Source organism: Mastigoproctus giganteus, chromosome 3, assembly GCF_048544385.1.
Source record: "Mastigoproctus giganteus isolate SK-2022 chromosome 3, ASM4854438v1, whole genome shotgun sequence".
NCBI classification, from domain to species: domain Eukaryota; kingdom Metazoa; phylum Arthropoda; class Arachnida; order Uropygi; family Thelyphonidae; genus Mastigoproctus; species Mastigoproctus giganteus.
Genome location: NC_143577.1, coordinates 173,678,293 through 173,697,705, shown reverse-complemented (window position 1 = coordinate 173,697,705; position 19,413 = coordinate 173,678,293). Strand labels below are relative to the sequence as shown.

The window sequence follows — 19,413 nt, the reverse complement described above, 5'->3', positions numbered from 1 at the left end:
CAACTATGTCATAAAAGACAGTAAAGAATTTGCGAGTTTTGTGAAAGATTTGATTGTAAATGAAAAGGAGAGCATGATTTCTTTTGATGTGGTGTCACTATTCACATGCATTCCAATTAAACATGGAATATATTGTGTTAGAAAATCTTTGAGTAATGATGTCTCTTTGGGTAATAGATCACTTTTAAATGTAGAGGATATTTGTTCTGGTGTGGAACTTTGTCTGGCCAGCACCACTATTGTGTACCAAGGTGTTATGTACAAACAGATTCACGGTACAGCCATGGGATATCCCATTAGCGCCATCGTGGCCAATTTGGCCATGGAGGAGTTAGAGGAGAGGTTTTTAGTGGATGTCAGTTTCCCATAAAGAAATGGAAAAGGTATTTTGATGACACCTTCACCGTGGTCCAGAAGGGGAGAGAGGATGATGCACTCCATTGGCTTAATAGCTTCTCTCAATTTATACAATTTACCTCAGAGGTGGAGACAGGAGGTACCCTTCCATTCTTGGATGTACTGGTCTCTAGGATAGGCCCTAGGCTTAAAACTTCAGTGTTTAAAAAACTTATGTGCAGAGGCCAGTACACCCATTATAGTTCAGCACAAGCTGGGCAGCATAAGAATAGTGTAGTGAAAGCTCTACTAGATAGAGCAGGGTAGCACTGCACTACCTCTGAGGACAAAGAATGTGAAATTAGACGAGTCACAGCAGACCTTAGAAAATGCGAATACCCCCAGAGGATCATAGACAGGTTTAGTAGAGGAATAGAGTCCAACCGTCAGGAACCGTTTGTTCCTGTGGCTACCGCATACATTCCTTACTATCTGGGCCTACTGAGCATCTTTCTAGAGTTTTGCGGGGTTATAAAACGCTGTGTACAGCTTCCCGGGAGGAGGTTGCACACAGTATTGTCTCAGGGAAAAGACCCAATAGCAAAGGACCTGAGTAGTGGAGTAGTATACAGGATAAAATGCCCGGATTGTGTGGAATGTTATGTGGGCGAGACGAAACGATGGCTCAAGGATCGTCTGGGGGAGCATGCAAATGCTATAAAAACCACTGATTACAATAAGTCTGCTGTGGCCGAACATTTTTGTGAGAAGCAGCATCAAATCTCCCCAGAGGATGCGGTTATTGTGGATCGGGCGCATGGGTTCTGGAACCGTAAATGGCTTGAGAGCCTACGAATCTGTTCATCCGACCACAATATTATGAATAGGGACAGAGGTATGCGTATGCATCCTCTGTTTGAAACTATTATCCTAAGTACGGATGAACGGTTTTGGTTGACACGTTCCCGAGCTGTTTCCACTTACAGTTCAGACCATGCACCGACTGCACCACGTGTATAAGCACCATGAGCCTGTTATATATGGACGTGCTGCAGGAAGTTTTGTTACTGCTGAGGAAGGAAGCCTATGCTTCCGAAAGCTCCAGATTTTTATCGTTTTTATCGCTTTTAATCCAGTTTATTTTAGTGTATTTTATCGCAAGAATCTCATCACAGTTTTAATGTTTTTCACATGTACATAATTTATTTTAATATAATAGCAGTTTTTGTAAATATTTTAGTTACAGTAAAATACTTATTCTTATGGTTCGTGTATGAGCTGATTTATTGCTAAAATATTACAGGAGAAGCAGCAGCTGATCAAACTTCCTGAGAAAAAAGTAAAAAACCAAACTGAAACAACTTTCACTAGAAAATAGATAATCTGTTTTGTATCCTAAACTCCAACAACTCAGAAACACCATTAATTTTTAGTAACATAAAAGCACACAACCATCTCCCTGTTCATGCTATAAGCAGTGAGAAATGTCTCCGCAGAATGATACCAGTTCCAGCATTTCTAGTATCTTTCCTTTCCCAAATTCTCCTAACCTCCATCATCTGAAGAATGCCAAAACAACTGCTGGACAAGCTCAAAACCATTAAATGATGGCCAGTGCTACTTCAACTTCAGAGATAAATTTTTTCTCTCAGCAGAAAGACCTAAGCAGGGGAAGCCCTTTTTTCCTTCTCCCTTTCTTGTGGAGATATTCATGTCCAACTTTGAATTATTGGATCTAACTATTTATCCTCACTGTAGCCCACATTGATCTATGATATTTCAAATGTCTGGGGACACAGCAAAGAATCCTTGGACCAGTCCATTTTCACCTGAACAGAATTCTCAAAACATAACCTTTCACTTAAAGTGAAGCTCAGCCACTCCCTCCACTTTGTAAATGTTCTCATCACCCTCACAAACATCATTGTTACAGGAGTATTCAGAAAAATCCTCATACACTCATTTGGCATTGCATTTAGATTCCAAACCCCATTCTGTAAAAGTGGATAGTGAAGAGTTTTCTGTTGAGTGCCCTCTGCATCTGCAGCCCCACCGAATTTGATGCTCAATTCAACACCATAATCCTCCAGATTCTGCAACACCCCTGTTCCTGTTACACAGTCTCCACCACTTTCATCTTCACTTACCACCAGGAATAGGTGAGAAAATTTGCCAAGATAGCCTGTAACCATTTAACTTCACTAGGGATAAGAAACTGGGTATTTTACCTGGAGTACCCAGTTACTTTATTTTGATTCCACACACACACACAATCTGAAGACTGTTTATTGGGTGGGCTGCCAACATGGATTATCCTACATCAGGCAGTACTACTGGTGCTTTGAAACATATATGTACAAACAGTCCAGTGTCCTTAGGCTGGGTGACCTAAGATGTTCCAATATGATGTTCCAACATATTGGAACATCTTAGGGAGTTTGTGGAAGTATGGTGAATATGCACCAGCTCCTTCACAAACTTCAGGAATAAAGAGAGGAGGATCATTCTTCTCTCTTCCACCCCACACACACACCAATTTTCCCTCATTTAAGAAGAATGGGAATACAGGCTACCAATGTCAGGAACCCATCAGTTGGAGGTCCAAGAAACTGTCCATGTTCCCACATTGACTTGAGTTGTCTTCCACCAGGGGCAGGCAGGCATATATACTCCCATTCTGTGTAGAATACATGTCAGTTGTGTGAGTCAAGCAGCTAATGTTAATAGAAGGGGGTGAGTGTGCCCATGAACTAAAGGAAGATATGAAACCCACTTCTCTTTAAACTGTCCTCTAGCTTTGTTTGATGCTATGAAAGTCCACATTGTTTTCCCCCATCCCACATTTCTCAAGTGGACATCACCTCAAGTACATTCTCCAGTTTCTAGCATGATTTTCCAATTTAGCATTTGTTACATTATCAATCAATATAATTTTTTTTTTTTTTTTTTTTTCCCTTCGGCCGATGCTGTATTGCTTTCTTTACATCATATGCCTCTACTAATGCTGTTGCTAAAGGAGTGCGTTATAGCCTTAGTTGCTAATGTGCCAATAAAACCCAACCAACCAGCTGTTGCTAAAGGGAGGAACTAATCTTTCAGTTCGTGGGAGAAATAAATGTGATGCATGCTGTTCATGTAGGAATGTAATGTATCCAAACGAAATATGCCTGATTTGGCTCTAGTAGGAAAATTTCAGTGAACCTGGCCCACATTTGAGGCACATGTTGTTGACTGGCTAGGGTCTCTGACTCTAGGTTGTCTACAAAGAACTTTGCAACATAAGAGGGACAACAGTTTCTCTGTGGTTACTTCCATGTTTTAGAGCTGAAAGGAAGGAGGAACTAATCTTAGATGAACTTTAAATGGGCCAGCTAGTCTTTCATATCTACAAGATATAAAATATCTTCAGTGAAGTGGCTCAGGGATACCTGTTTATATATATATTTTTTAAATATAAGCTTGATATTAGAGCTCTTGAGTATATTCTCCTGGTGTAGTGAAATGAGTCTGTTGGCAGTTGTGTGGAATTTAAGAGTCATGCTTAGATTGGAGGGAGGGAGGGAGGAATGATAGCTGAGAGGGAGGCTAGCAGTTTCTGCAGGGCTTACTCTGTTTTCAAGCTTTCCCACCCTGTCCCTTTCCTACCTACCCCTGTTGTCAGTGGTACTAAAGTGATACTGACAACGGGGTAGGTGAAAAAGCCTGGTTTGTGAACTTTAATGCTCCCAAAGCTAATGGGAGCTTCCAAATTGTTGGAGTTAATGAATTTGAGAAAAAAACTGGTTCCAGTTTTTTTTTCTAAAATTCCCTGGAGTTTCGCAGATTCATTAGCTTTGAACTTATGGATTGATATATACAATTGCCACTAAAAATAGAAAAATTTGTGTGAATTTTACTATCCCTCAAGTAAGGTATTTGCCCATTATCTGCATCATTATTTTTTAATTGGTGAAGTATAACTGAAAAAAAATATATATATATCCTAGACTATATGATAATAAAAATGGTGCTGCCCTTCCTGTGTTAATTTTTGATGCCCTTAAATTTTTTCCACTTTGTGATCCTGAAATTTGGCTTTAAAGCAGTCAGAAATTTTTTATAAAGACTTTTGCTCATAAGATGTTTTTGATCCTGTTATTCAGTATACAGACCATAACTCTTAATCGCATAGCAATTTTTTTTTTTAAAGTAAAATATGCAATTATTGGGACAGACTTTACAGGATCGTGGGCCAAGAGTTGCCAAGGATGCAAGTGTTGGCATTATGAATATCTTCCATATGCATGTACGTAGTGATTTGTTTATTTAATGATATATTAATAAATAGCATAAATGAAGAAATTTTCATGTTTTTGTTTATTGAAGGAAAATACATAAAAACACAAATACTTTTCAGTAACTATAAGTAAACTCATCAAAACAGCCAGTAATGTGAATGATAATACATTGTCTACAAAGCAGCTGAATTCCATTCAAGTTGCATGCAGTAAGGCTGCTTTTTTTTTTTTTCACTCACCTTGGGCAAACACAAGACTACTGTCTGGGAGGGGCCCCCCTGTAATAGACCCACCCCACTTTCATCACAATTAAAGATGTCCTCTGCTTTGTATTGCTCTGATTGTCAGACCAAATACTATGTAACCAGTGCTCTGCTGCCTCCTTGTCGTGATGTTGCTTGACATGTGAATTTTTTTTTTTTTTTTTAATTGAATCATTTGGCATTAACACCATCAATGAATCCATTGTCAATTAAATCTTCTTGCACATCCAGTTGCTTAGCTAACGCTTCTGTTTTTTTGAGGAGTAGCGCGGAAATTCGAGTGCCAAGAGCACAGGCTTGGATGCCCCAGTGAAATAGGACTTTGTCGACATCTTCTCTGGTTGATTCTTTTTGTCATATCTTGCTCAAATCAGAATTTTCTATAAATTGATCCATGATTGCCTCCTGATTTGTTTTGATTTGCAACACTTGCAATTGTAATACAGTAATACCCCGAAGTTACGCGATAGGTGGGTCCGACGAAAATCGCGTAAGTCGAATTCGCGTAAGTCGGGGTAAAACTTTGCATATAAATACATATAAATTTTGCTTAATTGGGACCAAGGACTAACAAAAACACTAGTTTAGAAGAAAAATATTAATAAAATTGCAGTTCTTTATACATATTAATACAAAATATGTATTAAAAAACAAATGACTTAGGTTAAAAAGTTATTTCGATGTCGATGGCTTCATAAAATCTAGCAAATTCGTCTGACGACACAGCGCGTTCTTTTTTTCACGCAGAATTTCTTCGTAGCAAGCTAATAATTTTTTTATTCCTTGCTTTGTAGCTATAACGCGTTCTTCGTTGGAGTCTTATGTTTTCTAAAATTTTTAAGCCCTTTACAATTGAGCCCTTTTCAATTTTCAACCTGTCAAGTTTGCAGTTGTCATGTGCTTTTCGCCGTTGCTTCGTTTAGGCCTGTAGCACGTGCAATATCACATGGTCTTTCATTTCGCTCAAAGCGTTTCACAATTTCATATTTTTTCTCTATCGACAGAGGCGGACTGGCCATAAGCTTTACCGGGGAAACCCCGGTGGGCCAGTGTGATTTTGGCCATAAACCATAGTATGAGGCCACTATAAATTTTCCCGGGTAAGAATTTTTGATCCAGTCCGCCTCTGTTTATCGATAATTGCTTTTCTTTTTCTCTCTGAATCTGCAGTGTCTTCACCAGGACGCTTCCTTTTCACACCTTTTAATTAAGTATTTTACTCATTTTTAGGGAATAAAGCACAATTACAAAACGAGGAGGCACGCTTAATACGCATAAACAAAGCTGCACGCATGTAGCAACTGAATAAACAACACCATAAAGGCAGAGATACACTATTAACACCTCACATTTCTAGGGGTTACTACCATAAAACAATAAAAATCCAGTTGCGTTTCTGCTAGTGAAATCTGTTATAAACTGGTAGTAAACTCGATCTAATTGCATTTGCGATTATACTGATAGCTGGAATTGTGTTGGTTTTTACGTTATTATGGTGAAATGTGTTTCCCCTTCACTGATATAAAAAACATAAAAGCAGCAAAGTTGAATTTTGTTCATCTTTCGCTCTCATTCTCGGCCGTCGCACCGTATATCGATAACATATGAAAAACGACCTTGAAGATAGTGGGCGGCAGCGTTGCCAAACGAAAAAATCAAGAACCGCGTAACTCCGAGTTCGCGTAAGTCGGGGTAGCGTAAGTCGGGGTATTACTGTATTCTATATCTTTACTATTTCATTTTGCAATAGCTTATTGGCCAAGTCCTTGATAACAGTGAATTGTTCTCTAAGAGTTAAGTCCTTCCATTTTTGTGATATCACTAGGTAAAAATAAAATGTTTAAAATTTGTTTTAACTTATGTGTCCATGACTTAAGAAATTGCAACTGATTAGGCTACATGCAGCTGCTTTACAATACAAGGAATGACCTTGTTACAATGTGCCCTTATGTAACGTGTTATCATAGATACATTGTATGTATTACATTATATTTATGTCTATATGTGAAAAAGATCTTCAAGAAGTAGCAAACTGAAAAGATATTAGTTAATGTAGAATTAAAAACATGGAGAAGAATTAAAAACGTTATCAACCTGTAGGAAAACAATTAGCAGTACATTCATAAATGTAAACATGTGCATAGACTGGAAAACGTAGCATGAATGTTGAGTGCAAAATAAAGAAAAATATATTTTTAGAAAAAACAACTATTTATTAACCGTTACAAAATGTGTTAGGGGATGTGAAATTTGACCCTGTTTGGGTATGCAAAAAAAGCATAATATGTGAATAAGCATTGTGCAATTAAGCTGACAAATTTCTAATAGAAACATAAGAAACAATTTGATTTTTACTTTTTATGCAATTAAATGTAGTCTGTAGTATCAGAATTAAGAAATTTTTCAAGTTCCCCAATTTAAGAATTCAGTTTGAATTCTGTGCACTCCTGACAGTTATGATATGTATGCTGTTTTTGTTTTTTTTTTAGGTGAACTGAAAATCTTTTAAATTTTGATATCTGTTACAATTCAGAGATGAATTATAACGGGATATCTACTTTTGTATTATTACTCTTGTTATTTATCTAAACTGTAAATTTGCAAACTTGTTTTTCCTTAACTGTAAGCTCACTCTAGTGGACATTTATCTGAGTATAAAACTTCTGTTATACATAGCATAGGATTTTTTGTTCCCATAATGTTTACTTGCATGATAATTTTCCTTTTAGTGTCTAATTTTCTAAAATAAAATTTCAACAAGACAGTGCAGCTGCTCACATCTCATGCATCTCCTTGATGTAATTGGAATTTGTGTTTTATGGGCGGTCCGTTTTAATTAGGTTATGATCGCTGAAAGGTTTAGGCTTCAGTCTAATTTGATTTCCTTTTATTGGAGGTTTCAAGGATGCTATGCTATATATCATTGACATTCACCGTTAGAGCTACAGATTTCAATTCAACATGCAGTAGATGCCATATTGACACAAACATTACTGAAAGTGTTTCTTAACACAACTTATTGTATACAGTTATGTGGTGAAAGTAATGGCTACCATTTTCTACAATTTCTATGTACAGAGTAATATTACGTTAGTTTCCTTCATGTGTTATTTCTCTTCAAACACCAAGTACAAAATGATAATCTTAAGTCAATTCAGTGTGAGATAATTGGGTAATGTAAGTTTGAATGTTTACTTAGCTCACAATTAAAGCTATTTTGTTAGATTTTCTAGTATAGACTTATAATCAGGAGCCTTATGATTAGATGAGTACTATTGCTATAGATCTGTTTACTTTTTAAGCTTCCTATTGACCATAATGGTGGTGAGGGAAAATGCCTATATATTGATACTGAGGGAACTTTTCGACCAGAACGACTCTTAGCTGTGTCAGAAAGGTATGTCCCTTGATTTTAACGGACCATTTCTGTTATATTTATTGAATGTTAGGCTTGTATTTATTGAATTTTAATTACTTTTTTATATTGAATCTGTTTCAGAATGCTGTTACAGAGTATGAAATTTGACTGAGTTTTACATATAGTACTTTTGATCACTGATGGAGTAAAACTTTCAACAAATTTAGTTCAAAAACAAGTTAGGCAAACAGTGCATATTTAAAAATATTAACGAATCTTGCATAATAGATCATTTTTTTCTTCAATTAAAATTGTAACTTTTTTTTAACTGATTTGGGTACTCCAGAAAATTTTTACTGTGCTACTTGCAGCAGAATGTTTGACTGTTCCATATGGAGGTAATTCTTTAGCTGGATGTCATTTAACCATGGGTGCATCCATAGCCAGGTGGGCAGGAGCAGCAGTGCATAGCACACACTTCTTGATTAGACCGGGGTTCGAGCCTGTGACCACCAAATACAGAGGATGCATAAAGGTCAGGGAATGACCACCGCATATCCCCGGAGCAATATGGTCTTAGTTGCTAATGCTCCTAAAAACCAAATAACAACAACAACAATTTAACCATGACCATCTCTTGAATTTTTTTTTTTTTTTTTTTTAGCATTAGTAGAGGCATTTGATGCAAGAAAGCAAGCTTATGCAGCATCAGCCAAAAAAAAAAAAAAAAAAAATCCACTTCACCCCTCTGTTCGTTCAAAATACCTGTCCAGCTGAGCCTTAAACTTATTTAGGCTATCAACCTCCACCACAAGGGATGGCAGTCTGTTCCACCAACCAACCACCCGCTGGCTAAAGGTAAATTTCCGCACGTCTATCCTACATCTGTCTTTCCTCAATTTGAATTTATGCCCTCTCAGGTGATTTTTCTGAGCTAGAGGAAGAATCCCATCAGCATTGAGCATGCTTAAACCATTCAAGGCTTCATACACCTCTATCAGATCACCTCGCTGGTGCCTAGTCTCCAGACACTGTAATTTGCAAAACTTAAGCCTTTCTTCATAAGAGCACCCCTTTGTTCCATTCACTAATCTTGTTGCCCTTCTCTGTACTCATTCCAGCAGCTCTACATCCTTCTTGAAATGAGGCCTCCAGACCTGTATACAGTACTCTAGGTGTGGCCTGACCATTGCCTTATACAATGGAATAATCACCTCCTTATCCCTGCTGGAAAAATTCCTGTATATCATTGACAATACTCCATGAGCTACTCTTGCAGCCCATCTGCACTGCTCAGAGAACTTCATATCTGCCTGCACAATCACCCCCAAGTCCCTTTCATTCTCTACCACTGTCAGTGTAGTACCACAGAGTTGATACGTTTCTCTGGGGTTGCTGTTTCCCATGTGTAGTACTTTACATTTGTCAATGTTAAACTTCATTTGCCACCTCTCAGCCCATCTGCTCAACCTTTCCAGATCCTGTTGCAGCAGCATAGTGTCAGTAGTGTCCTTGACAACCCTGCCAACCTTTGTATCATCTGCAAACTTGGACATTAAGCTTGATATACCATCATCAATATCATTTATAAATACAGAAAACAATAATGGACCCAACACTGAGCCCTGAGGGACTCCACTAATAACATTAGTCCACGATGAGCAGTGTCCATTGATTACCACTCTCTGTCTTCTCCCCCTCAACCACCCCTTTATCCATAGCAGCAATTTGCCTCCAATGTCACACTGCTCCAATTTGTGTAGCAGTCTTCCATGTGCAACAGTATCAAAAGCCTTTCTAAGATCCAAGTATATAATATCAAAGTTATTCCCTGCATCCAGTTCTTTTGTGACTGCATCATAGTATCCAATCAAGTTGGTCAGGCAAGACTTCCCCTTAACAAAACCATGCTGTGTCTGAGCTATAACTGAAGTCTTGTCTAAATGATCCTGCAGTGCTTCTTTAACCAGTGCCTCCATTAATTTTCCTGGAACAGAAGTTAAGCTCACAGGTCTATAATTACTTGTGTCAGCCTTTGATCCTCCTTTGTGAATTGGGGTCACATTTGCACATTTCCAGTCTATGGGTACCTCCCCTGAGTCCAAGGAAGCTCTCATAATTATGGCTAAGGGTTTGCTTACTTCCTTTGCTGCCTCCTTTAATATTACTGGATAGATCCCATCCACCCCGGGTGCCTTTCTTGTGTTTATCTTCAACAGTTTCTCCTCCACTTTACTCCCAGTTATTTCAAGATTCTGTAGCTTACTGCTAGAGTTGAATACACCTCTGGCATTCCCCTTGCTGAATAACTCCTCATGTGTGAATGTCGATGCAAAATATTCATTTAGTTTGTTAGCTTCCTGAGCAGGATCATCAACAGTTGACCCATCAATATCAAGTGGACCAATCTGATTCATCCCCTTCCTTCTAGAGTTTACATAAGTAAAGAACTCTTTGCTGTTTTTCTTTGCATCCCTTACCAAGGATTTCTCGTAATCTGCCTTCGCCTGCCTAACCTCCTTTGTAACTTGGTTGCATATCAACTTGTATCTATCATAGGCTTCTGTGTCATGTGTTAATTTGTAAGTATCCCATGCATTTTTCTTCTCTGCCATATGCCTCATTAGTTCATCTGACATCCATTTTGGCCTAAACCTTGAACAATATTTCTTAGTTGGTATGTAAAGCCTAGTAGCTTCCAAGATAAGTTCTTTGAATGCTTCCCATTTTGAATTTGCTGTTGGTAACATCATCAGTTGGTCCCACTGTATAGAATTTAAATACTGTCTCAGTCCATCGTAGTTGCCTTAACGGAAGCAATAACCCTTCCCTTTACCCCTAATGGTAGTTACCTCTTTCAGTAAATCCCACTTCAGCACACTGTGATCACTGCCACCTAGTGGTTCATTTATCTGCAGATTCTTAATGCATGAAGAATCACTGCTGATAATCAAATCAAGAGTATTACTCCCTCTAGTTGCCTCCCGAACATGCTGATGTAGAAAACAATCATCCAATAAATCCACAAAAGCCCTGCTAGTGTGTGAGTAACCAGCCCCCAAATTCCAGTCAATATCTGGAAAATTAAAATCTCCCATTATAAGACTCTCTGATTTACTGGCCCACTCTATTTCCGTGTACAGTTCCTTATTATTCTCATGAGAGTCATTAGGCCTATAGCACACTCCTACTCTCAATTTTGATCTCCCAATGCTTATGTCACACCAAACTGACTCAACACTGCACTGTCCAGCGATGTCGACTGGCTTCACTTCCTTGGTTTTTATGTGTTTCTTAACTAATAGCATAACCCCTCCCCCCTTCCTATCCTTTCTGTAGACGTTGTACTCCCCAAATTGCAGTTCTGCATCCCTTATATCTGTGTGACACCACGTCTCTGATATCCCAACAATATCTGCCTTTGATGTTTTGAGCAATACCTCAAATTCATCAAATTTATTTACTAAACTCCTAGCATTGGTGTACACGCAAGTATACCTGCACCTGTTTCTATTCTTAGCTACCCTAACACAACCCATGTGTTTACTTGTACCGCAATGGCTCCCAGCAGTCTCTGAAATACCATGCATCTTGTTTTTCAGGCTTCTGCTCATTCTAATAGAAGCAGTGCAAGAATCTCTTTCACCTCTGCCAGTGGCTACTGTTAATCTATTCGTCTTTGTCTCCACCCAAGCTAGCAGTTTTCCGACCCACCTAACACTGCCTCGATAGCATCAGCAAATATTCTTGCACCCTTTCTATTTAAGTGTATCCCATCCCTGTAGAAGCAATCTCTCCTGTTAACAAGTACAGTCCAGGCTGAAAAAAATTCTACCCCTTGAGCCTTGCACAATCTTTCCAGGGCCGAATTGATCGACAAGGCTCTCATCATATACTCCCTCCTATCGTGTCTGGGCAGAATTGCAGACACTTTCAAATTCAACCCTAATTCTCGGCTTTTGTTCAACAGTGACCTGTACTTGTTAAGTAATTCTGCCGGTCTCCTACTCTTAATATTATTAGTGCCAACGTGTACAACTATATCACCTTTTGTGCCCTTAAAAGATGATATTCGCTCTACAACGTCATCAACCTTTGCCCCTGGCAGACATACCCTGGCCACCTATCCTTTTTACAAAGCATGTTCCCCATTTTCCTGACAATAGTCACCAACAACTACTAGTTCCTGTGGGACCAGCGCATTCTGCCTTGGGGGCTGCTTCTGTGTTACAAGATGACCAAGTGTAAGCTCTTGCGTTGATGTGGGCAGCTGAGAGCTTGATGGGCCCCTCAATTTATTTCCTTCGAGGGCATCCACCCTGTCCTTCAAGCTCTCATATAGGCCCACAAGAACGCCGAGTTGTTGCCTGATATCGATACACTCCTTGCATCGCGCACACACAAAGACATCCCCCTTGGCAGTATCATGTCCGTACCCGATTGCTCTGCAAACATCAAGCAAACAGTGCATTTTATAAGGCTGTGAGTCAGAGGACAACTGCCCCCCTCAGTTCTGCTCTGAGCCACAGCGCTTCCATTAGCTTGAGCCTTTTGCTTTGCTGCTCTGGTCTGAGTCATGATTCTATTAATTTATTAATTAATTATAATTAATTATGTTATGTTATTAATTATGTTAAATATAATTAATTATATTACGTTTGTAATCTAAGTCGTTATATGTATTTATTTAAACGTAGAATTTAACTGCTAACGAAGTTCAACTAACGCTATCTAGTACGCTATCTCCTCAAGCAAAAAGCCAAATAGTTGCAAAGATGGTAGCAGATCACCTGACAGGTGATCATGTGAATTCTGTATGAAAACTATAAAAAAAAAAAAAAAAGACACCAGAAATTTGGTAAGTTTCATTTTAGATGATGCTTAACCCAATGGTAATGGCAGGTAACCTGACAGATAACCCTCAAAAATAACGTTCCTGCATTAACTTAAATCAGCGATTAGAAAATCTGAAATTTTTTTCTGCCTTCCGAAATATACACAAACTTTTACTGCAGTGGTTTCTGGTGTCATTTTTTTTTTTTTTTTTATAGTTTTCATACAGAATTCACATGATCACCTGTCAGGTGATCTGCTACCATCTTTGCAACTATTTGGCTTTTTGCTTGAGGAGTAGCGACATACTGGACAGTGTTTAAAGTTTCAGATTATTTGTTTTTCTTCTACTATTTCAGTAAACTTCTACAGTCTTACGTTCATCATCATCATCAGCCATTTTCAATCCACTGCAGGATGAAGGCCTCTCCAGCAACTTTCCAGTTCCTTCTGTTTTGTGCAAAGTCTTACATTAGTTGTTTTTGAAAGATTTATTATTTTCACAGAGTAAAGATGATAACATGAAAGATGACTTTATCCTGCAGTGGACTGAAAATGGCTGATGATGAATGTAAGACTTATTTACTAGAGAACAGACTCTGACTGAGAACCTGAATTAGACTCTTAATACGCACTTCGGTATTGCTCTGAAGGATCTCTCTCTATTCACCATCATAATTTCGGCTTTGCCAGTGAGTTTTTTAAAAAAAAAAAAAACAGCAACAGGAGTTGGCCTTTAAAAAATTGATGCAAGTCCTCTGAATTTAATATTTTCAATAACTAAAGCTTATTAAATCCAGAGAAGTTACATCTTTTTTTGTTGTTAAAAAAAGCAGTGCTTCTCAACCTCCTGTCTACGAATCCATGAGGGTGCGTGACGGTTTCCTCCACATCTGTAGAGCTTTTGTAAGAAACACATGCTGTATGTCTGTCGAATTTCTGGAACTTTTGTGCCACTCTTAATAGCGTTATGAGAACCTTCTCAAAATGCAATATTACCACACGCGGCTAGCCTGGAGTTTTGAGACTCATTGCGATCCCATATAAGTAGGAATGTTTAAAATGTATATGTAGGAATGTTAAAAATCTTTTGAGGAGAAGGGAGCACAGCTCTTCTTCCTCCTCAAAAGCTAAAAAAAGATCAACCATTTCAGCCGGAGAAACATGTATATATTTGAAGTCTGTTCAAGTCATCCTGAAGGAGAGATACAGAAGAATATTGATTAACACATTGACTGCCAAATAAGAGTTAACTTGTATTGGCGATCTGGCCCGGGATGCCGCCTACGAGTTAACTGAGACTGGTATGACTTGCCTTTCAGGCACAGCTACAAGTATGTTCATAGCAATTTTTTTTAGAAATAAACAAGGAGATACCTTTTATTCAGTCAGTAGGATTTCTTCTTTACCAATTCTCCTTATGCGAATAAATTACAAAATTTATACATTAAAACCAGATTACATAATTTAAAATAATTTAAAACTCAATGTGTTCCTTGCTATTGACACACGGGCAGTCCAATACTCCATGATCACAGTGGTTAACTGCAACCCGACCCCAGAAATATCAAAACCCCCATGCAGCCTTTAGTGAAGGAAGACATTTTGTCATAAACACGAATTTGAAATACTATTAAAATGAGATAAAAGTACTACAAAACAATGAATTTAAAATACACTGAAACTTTCTCCCTTAAGCATACTAAAACTTTTCAACAAGTTCACAGGGTAGAATGAAACTAATGAAGCGTGTGTGTTCAGAATCTTATAAATAGGAGATTAGTCTTTGGTAAGCATGCAATCACATGACCACGAATCAGATAAGAGAAATGGACGTTGAACGTTAGTTTTTTTTTGTAATTTCATTTCTAAAGTTTCGGCCATCAGTAATTTAGCATAATTATGCTGAATATTTAAAATTTTGGCTTCATTAAACAGGAATGTGTGGTTTTCATTTATCGCATGGAATGCTAGTTCCGATGCATTCGCACGTGATGCACAGACTGATGCTTCATGTTGCTTAACCCTCGAGTTTAAAATACATCTGGTAGATCCAATGTAAGAAGAATCACAATCCTTACATGAAATGTGGTAGACCAGTTCAGGTGTTTGTTCGGAAGTCGATAGTATCGTGTGATTTTTTTTTTTTTTTTTTTTTTTAGTGTTGCATTTGTCTATACCAGTGTTCAACATATGGCATTGAAGTAAAATATTTTTTATTAATCCTGTCATTATGTTTGTTTTTGATTATTTTTTCTTTAGCTTCTAATTTAATGCTATTGATAGAGGTGATCAGGTATCCTCTATTTAGGAACCTATTCGTCAGTTCTTCTATATCTATCTGTAGGGCAAGTTGTGTGGAAGAGCATTTGAATGCATTTAAGAACTGATTTAACATGAGCGACCTTTTATGAGTATGGGTGGTAGATACTATAGTGTAGGAACATCCCCATATTTGTGGGCTTACGATAAATATTGAAATTAATATTTTCGCCCTACCTCTTTTTAAGTGTAAAGTTTAAAAAATTTATGGACTTTGTTTCTTCTTGTTCTCTCTCCAGTGTAAATTTTAACCTAATGTGCATATTGTTAAAAGTTTGCAAAACTTTGTTTGTAGTGTCATTATCTGTTATAATGAGGATGTTGGCGGGGTATCTTCCATAATATGTGATTTTTGGTAAAAACTGTGTGAAATGTATATTTTCTAATCTGTCAAAATACAACTCCAATATTAGGCCGCTCAAGTTTAAACCCATAGGCAAGCTGGAAATCTGTCTATAAATCTTACTTTCAAATAAAATATAATTAGCCTCAACCAGTAACTTAATTAGCCCAAATATCTCTTTTTTAGGCAACTTCATACTGTTAATGCTAATAGTGTTATTGTTTAATAAATCCCAAATTACATTCAGTGCATATATTACATTAACATTAGTTTATAATGAAACTACATCAAGGGAAAATAATTTAACTCCTCCCCCAATTTTACAGTCTTTCAAATTGTATATAAGGTATCATAATTCTTTATACTATATTTTAATACCTGCTGAAAAGGTTTTATAATCCAATATAAATGTGTCGCCTAGGCCGAAAAAGCAGAATTTTTGTATGATACTATAGACCGAATATGGTGTCTGGGTTTGTGTAGTTTTACTTGTCCAAAGAAAATATGAAGTAAGTATTTTGTTGTATTGATTGACCTCATTATCAAACACGGAAAAGTCTACCTCTTTGTATGTGGAACTATCTGATATAATTACCTGTAATTTTTTATTATAATCCGTTTTATTTAAAATTATTACAGTGTCCCCCTTATCAGCTTTGTGAATTTCAATATCCTTATTTTCCCTTAATTCCCGTAAAGCAATAGCTTCGTTTTTATTTAATCGTGGTACACCTAGCATTTCAGGATTGTTTATGATCTGATTAACTTGTTGGATTAAAACATCTTTTTGGGGGTCTCTAAGACTAAATTCAAGGTCTACTACTACCTGTTTCTTTGGTAGAGTACATGGGGGTAGATTATAATTTAAACCTTTTTCTAACAGAGCAACTTGGTGTTCAGTTAATTTATATGAAGAAAGATTCGTAATATTTTTGTAAACCTTTATTTCATCTGTATTATAAATAGGGGGAGTTGGTATTTGAGTCATGTTTGGTTCATGTCCCTGAGTTGATACGTTATATTGTAAGGGTGCTGATTTGTTATAATTGTAGTTCCTGTTCCGATTATTAGTCATGTTGTTGCTATGTGGATCAATCGTATTGTTACGAATATTTCTGAATCCACGTAGTCCTTGTTTGTTGAAATGTCTAGTCCTTAATTCAACCTCTAAAGCCTTTCAGCAAAAATCAATAAAAGTTTTCAAAACATTCCAATCACTGGAATGGAAATATTTTTTGACCTTGTTACAGTAACGTATTTGTCTGAATTTTATCTGCAAACCTGGATTCGAGAGAGAGTTTAATAATTTTATGTGACATAGACAAAACTAATCGATTTTTACCCGGGATCCTCTGGTTAAAATTTATCTTCGCAAACTTATGTATAATATTCTCTTGAAGACATTGTCTTAAAAATAAAATGGGATGTTTTTGGGCAAAATATTTTAAAGTTATATTAATGTAAGCATGTGTCAAACCAATTAACCAATCTCCCATTTTGTTACTGATAGATACAATAAGATTGTGTTGATGAAGAAAATAATTAGTCAAAGTAATTATTGATATATATTACATAAATATATATTACATATTTTATGTTTATAGCAAATATGTGCAATTGATGGATAGTGGGTTTCTGGGATAAGAATGAAAAATCAACCACTGCATCAGAAAACAAAATTTATTCACACAAAAAAAATATTTTATTTACAAATACATAAAGAAAAGTGTATTACTAAGATTTACAAAAATAATATTGTTTATTTGTGACATTTCTTGACACATTCTTCTACACAAAGAGCAGGCTTTTCTTGGCACACTGGACAATAATAGCGTGTTTCTTGGCGTTTTTTATTTCTGGTACATACTTGACATATCTTAGTCGGACGTGCTTTTTTTTCAGTTGGTGGTATAACCTCTAAATAATGGATGTTGCGTTCAGACTTAATCATCTTTGGAACGTTTAGAATTTTTTCCTCCAATCAAAGATTCAATGAATGTTTCTCTGAAGTTTAGAGATTTTAACCTGTAACTTGACGGAAATGGATGTGTGTGTGTGTGTGTGTGTGTGTGTGTGTGTGTGTGTGTGTGTGTGTGTGTGTGTGTGTGTGTGTGTGTGTGTGTGTGTGTGTGTGTATTTCTAAAATATGTAATGCAATTTTTTTTCGACCATCTGATGGTTTTTCTTAGTGAATAATATGAGAGCATTTGATCCGATCGATCTATGCTGGACATTCAGCTATTGTAATCTTGAATTATGTTGGGTTTTATCGAAATTTTTCCATTCTGGTTACATACCTCGACCATTTGAACAACGTGTTTGTTAGAAATAGTGAGAACTTCTCTTTTATCCCTCCATTTAAACTACAACAGGGACATTTCATTGCCATGCAACTTCTCCTTTCTTCAATTTTCTCATTACAGATCTTTTGGATTTTCTTTTCTGTTGGTGCATAATGTTCCATATAAGTTTTTCTAGCAGACAATTTTGTCAGAGCAACATAATTATAAAAATTGTCCATATACACTACACATCCCTTGTCTAATTAGTCCTCAAGCAAGTATAGCACAACTTCAGCAGTATGACCTATGTTTTGTTCAGTTTCTTCTGATTTACCTGAGTAAATTTTTATTTTCATAACAAGACCATTGGACTTGCACAGTTTGTAAAGTTTGATTCCATATTTGTGCTTTTTATTTTTTATGTACTGGCGGAAATTCAGTCTCCCACAACTTCATCGACTCGTCAATACGGATGTTTTTATTCAGTGCGTAATTATTGCGCGTAACAGTATTGAAATGATTCAAAATCAGTCTTACGTTGTTATAGCCTGTCATCAGATTGTGATGAGTTATCTGCGAAGTGAAAATATCGACTGGAATCTATTTCAACTCATAAATGATCGCCAAAACATAACATACAATGCATAATATGAATGAATACATAGAATGTAGAATGCACTTTTACTCCAGTAATGCTCTATTGAAGGAAAAGAACAAGGACCCATTTGTAACAAAAGTCCAAGAAACACTTTCACTTCTAAGAGGTCAGTGTCCTTCCATTTTGACGTGAGCCTGTCACCACCAAAACAGAGGATGCGGAAAGGTCAGGGAATGACCACTGCATATTCCCGGAACAATATGGCCTTAGTTGCTAATGCTCCTAAAAACCAAATAACAACAACCCTTCCATTTTGACGACCTGGCATATTTTTGCAATTGTCCACATTTTTCAATTCCTTGCCTAGCTTATAAATTAGTTTGTTCCACTAATAGTGTAAGAAATTCTTCGGAAAAATATAGCTCTACCAACTTTTTTACACTAAGTTCTGTTGTGTCCATTTTCAAACCAGCGTTCTCTTCAAAAATAAATTGTGGAGGATCTTGGGCTATTTCATTCCACATTATTATCATTATTTGACGTACTTGCCTGCGGAGAATTAGGATTATCTTCAGGCTGGGAGCTGACTTCACCTTCGCTATCCTCACTTCAATTGTTAGAAGGTTCATAATTTTCACTGTCGGAACCAGAACCATACAGCTTGTCAAACATCTCTTCAAATTCCGGATCATTCATGTTAGAATACAGCTCAAGCTCTTTTTCGGCTAGTGGTCTCTTCTTATCCATGTTTTATGTTCTTTTGCTTTTTTTAGAAACACTTAATAAATTACTAAATACAAT

The 19,413-nt window shown here is 36.9% G+C and overlaps 1 protein-coding gene across 1 annotated transcript in view; it reads left to right on the top strand.

The window, feature by feature from the left end:
* spn-A (RAD51 recombinase homolog spn-A) overlaps positions 1–19,413 on the top strand; it is a 163,453-nt gene that overhangs the window by 81,415 nt on the left and 62,625 nt on the right. The window contains exon 6 of the mRNA XM_090370766.1: positions 8,179–8,273. Coding sequence (XP_090226892.1) covers positions 8,179–8,273 — 95 coding nt within the window. The remainder of the gene's footprint in view (positions 1–8,178; positions 8,274–19,413) is intronic.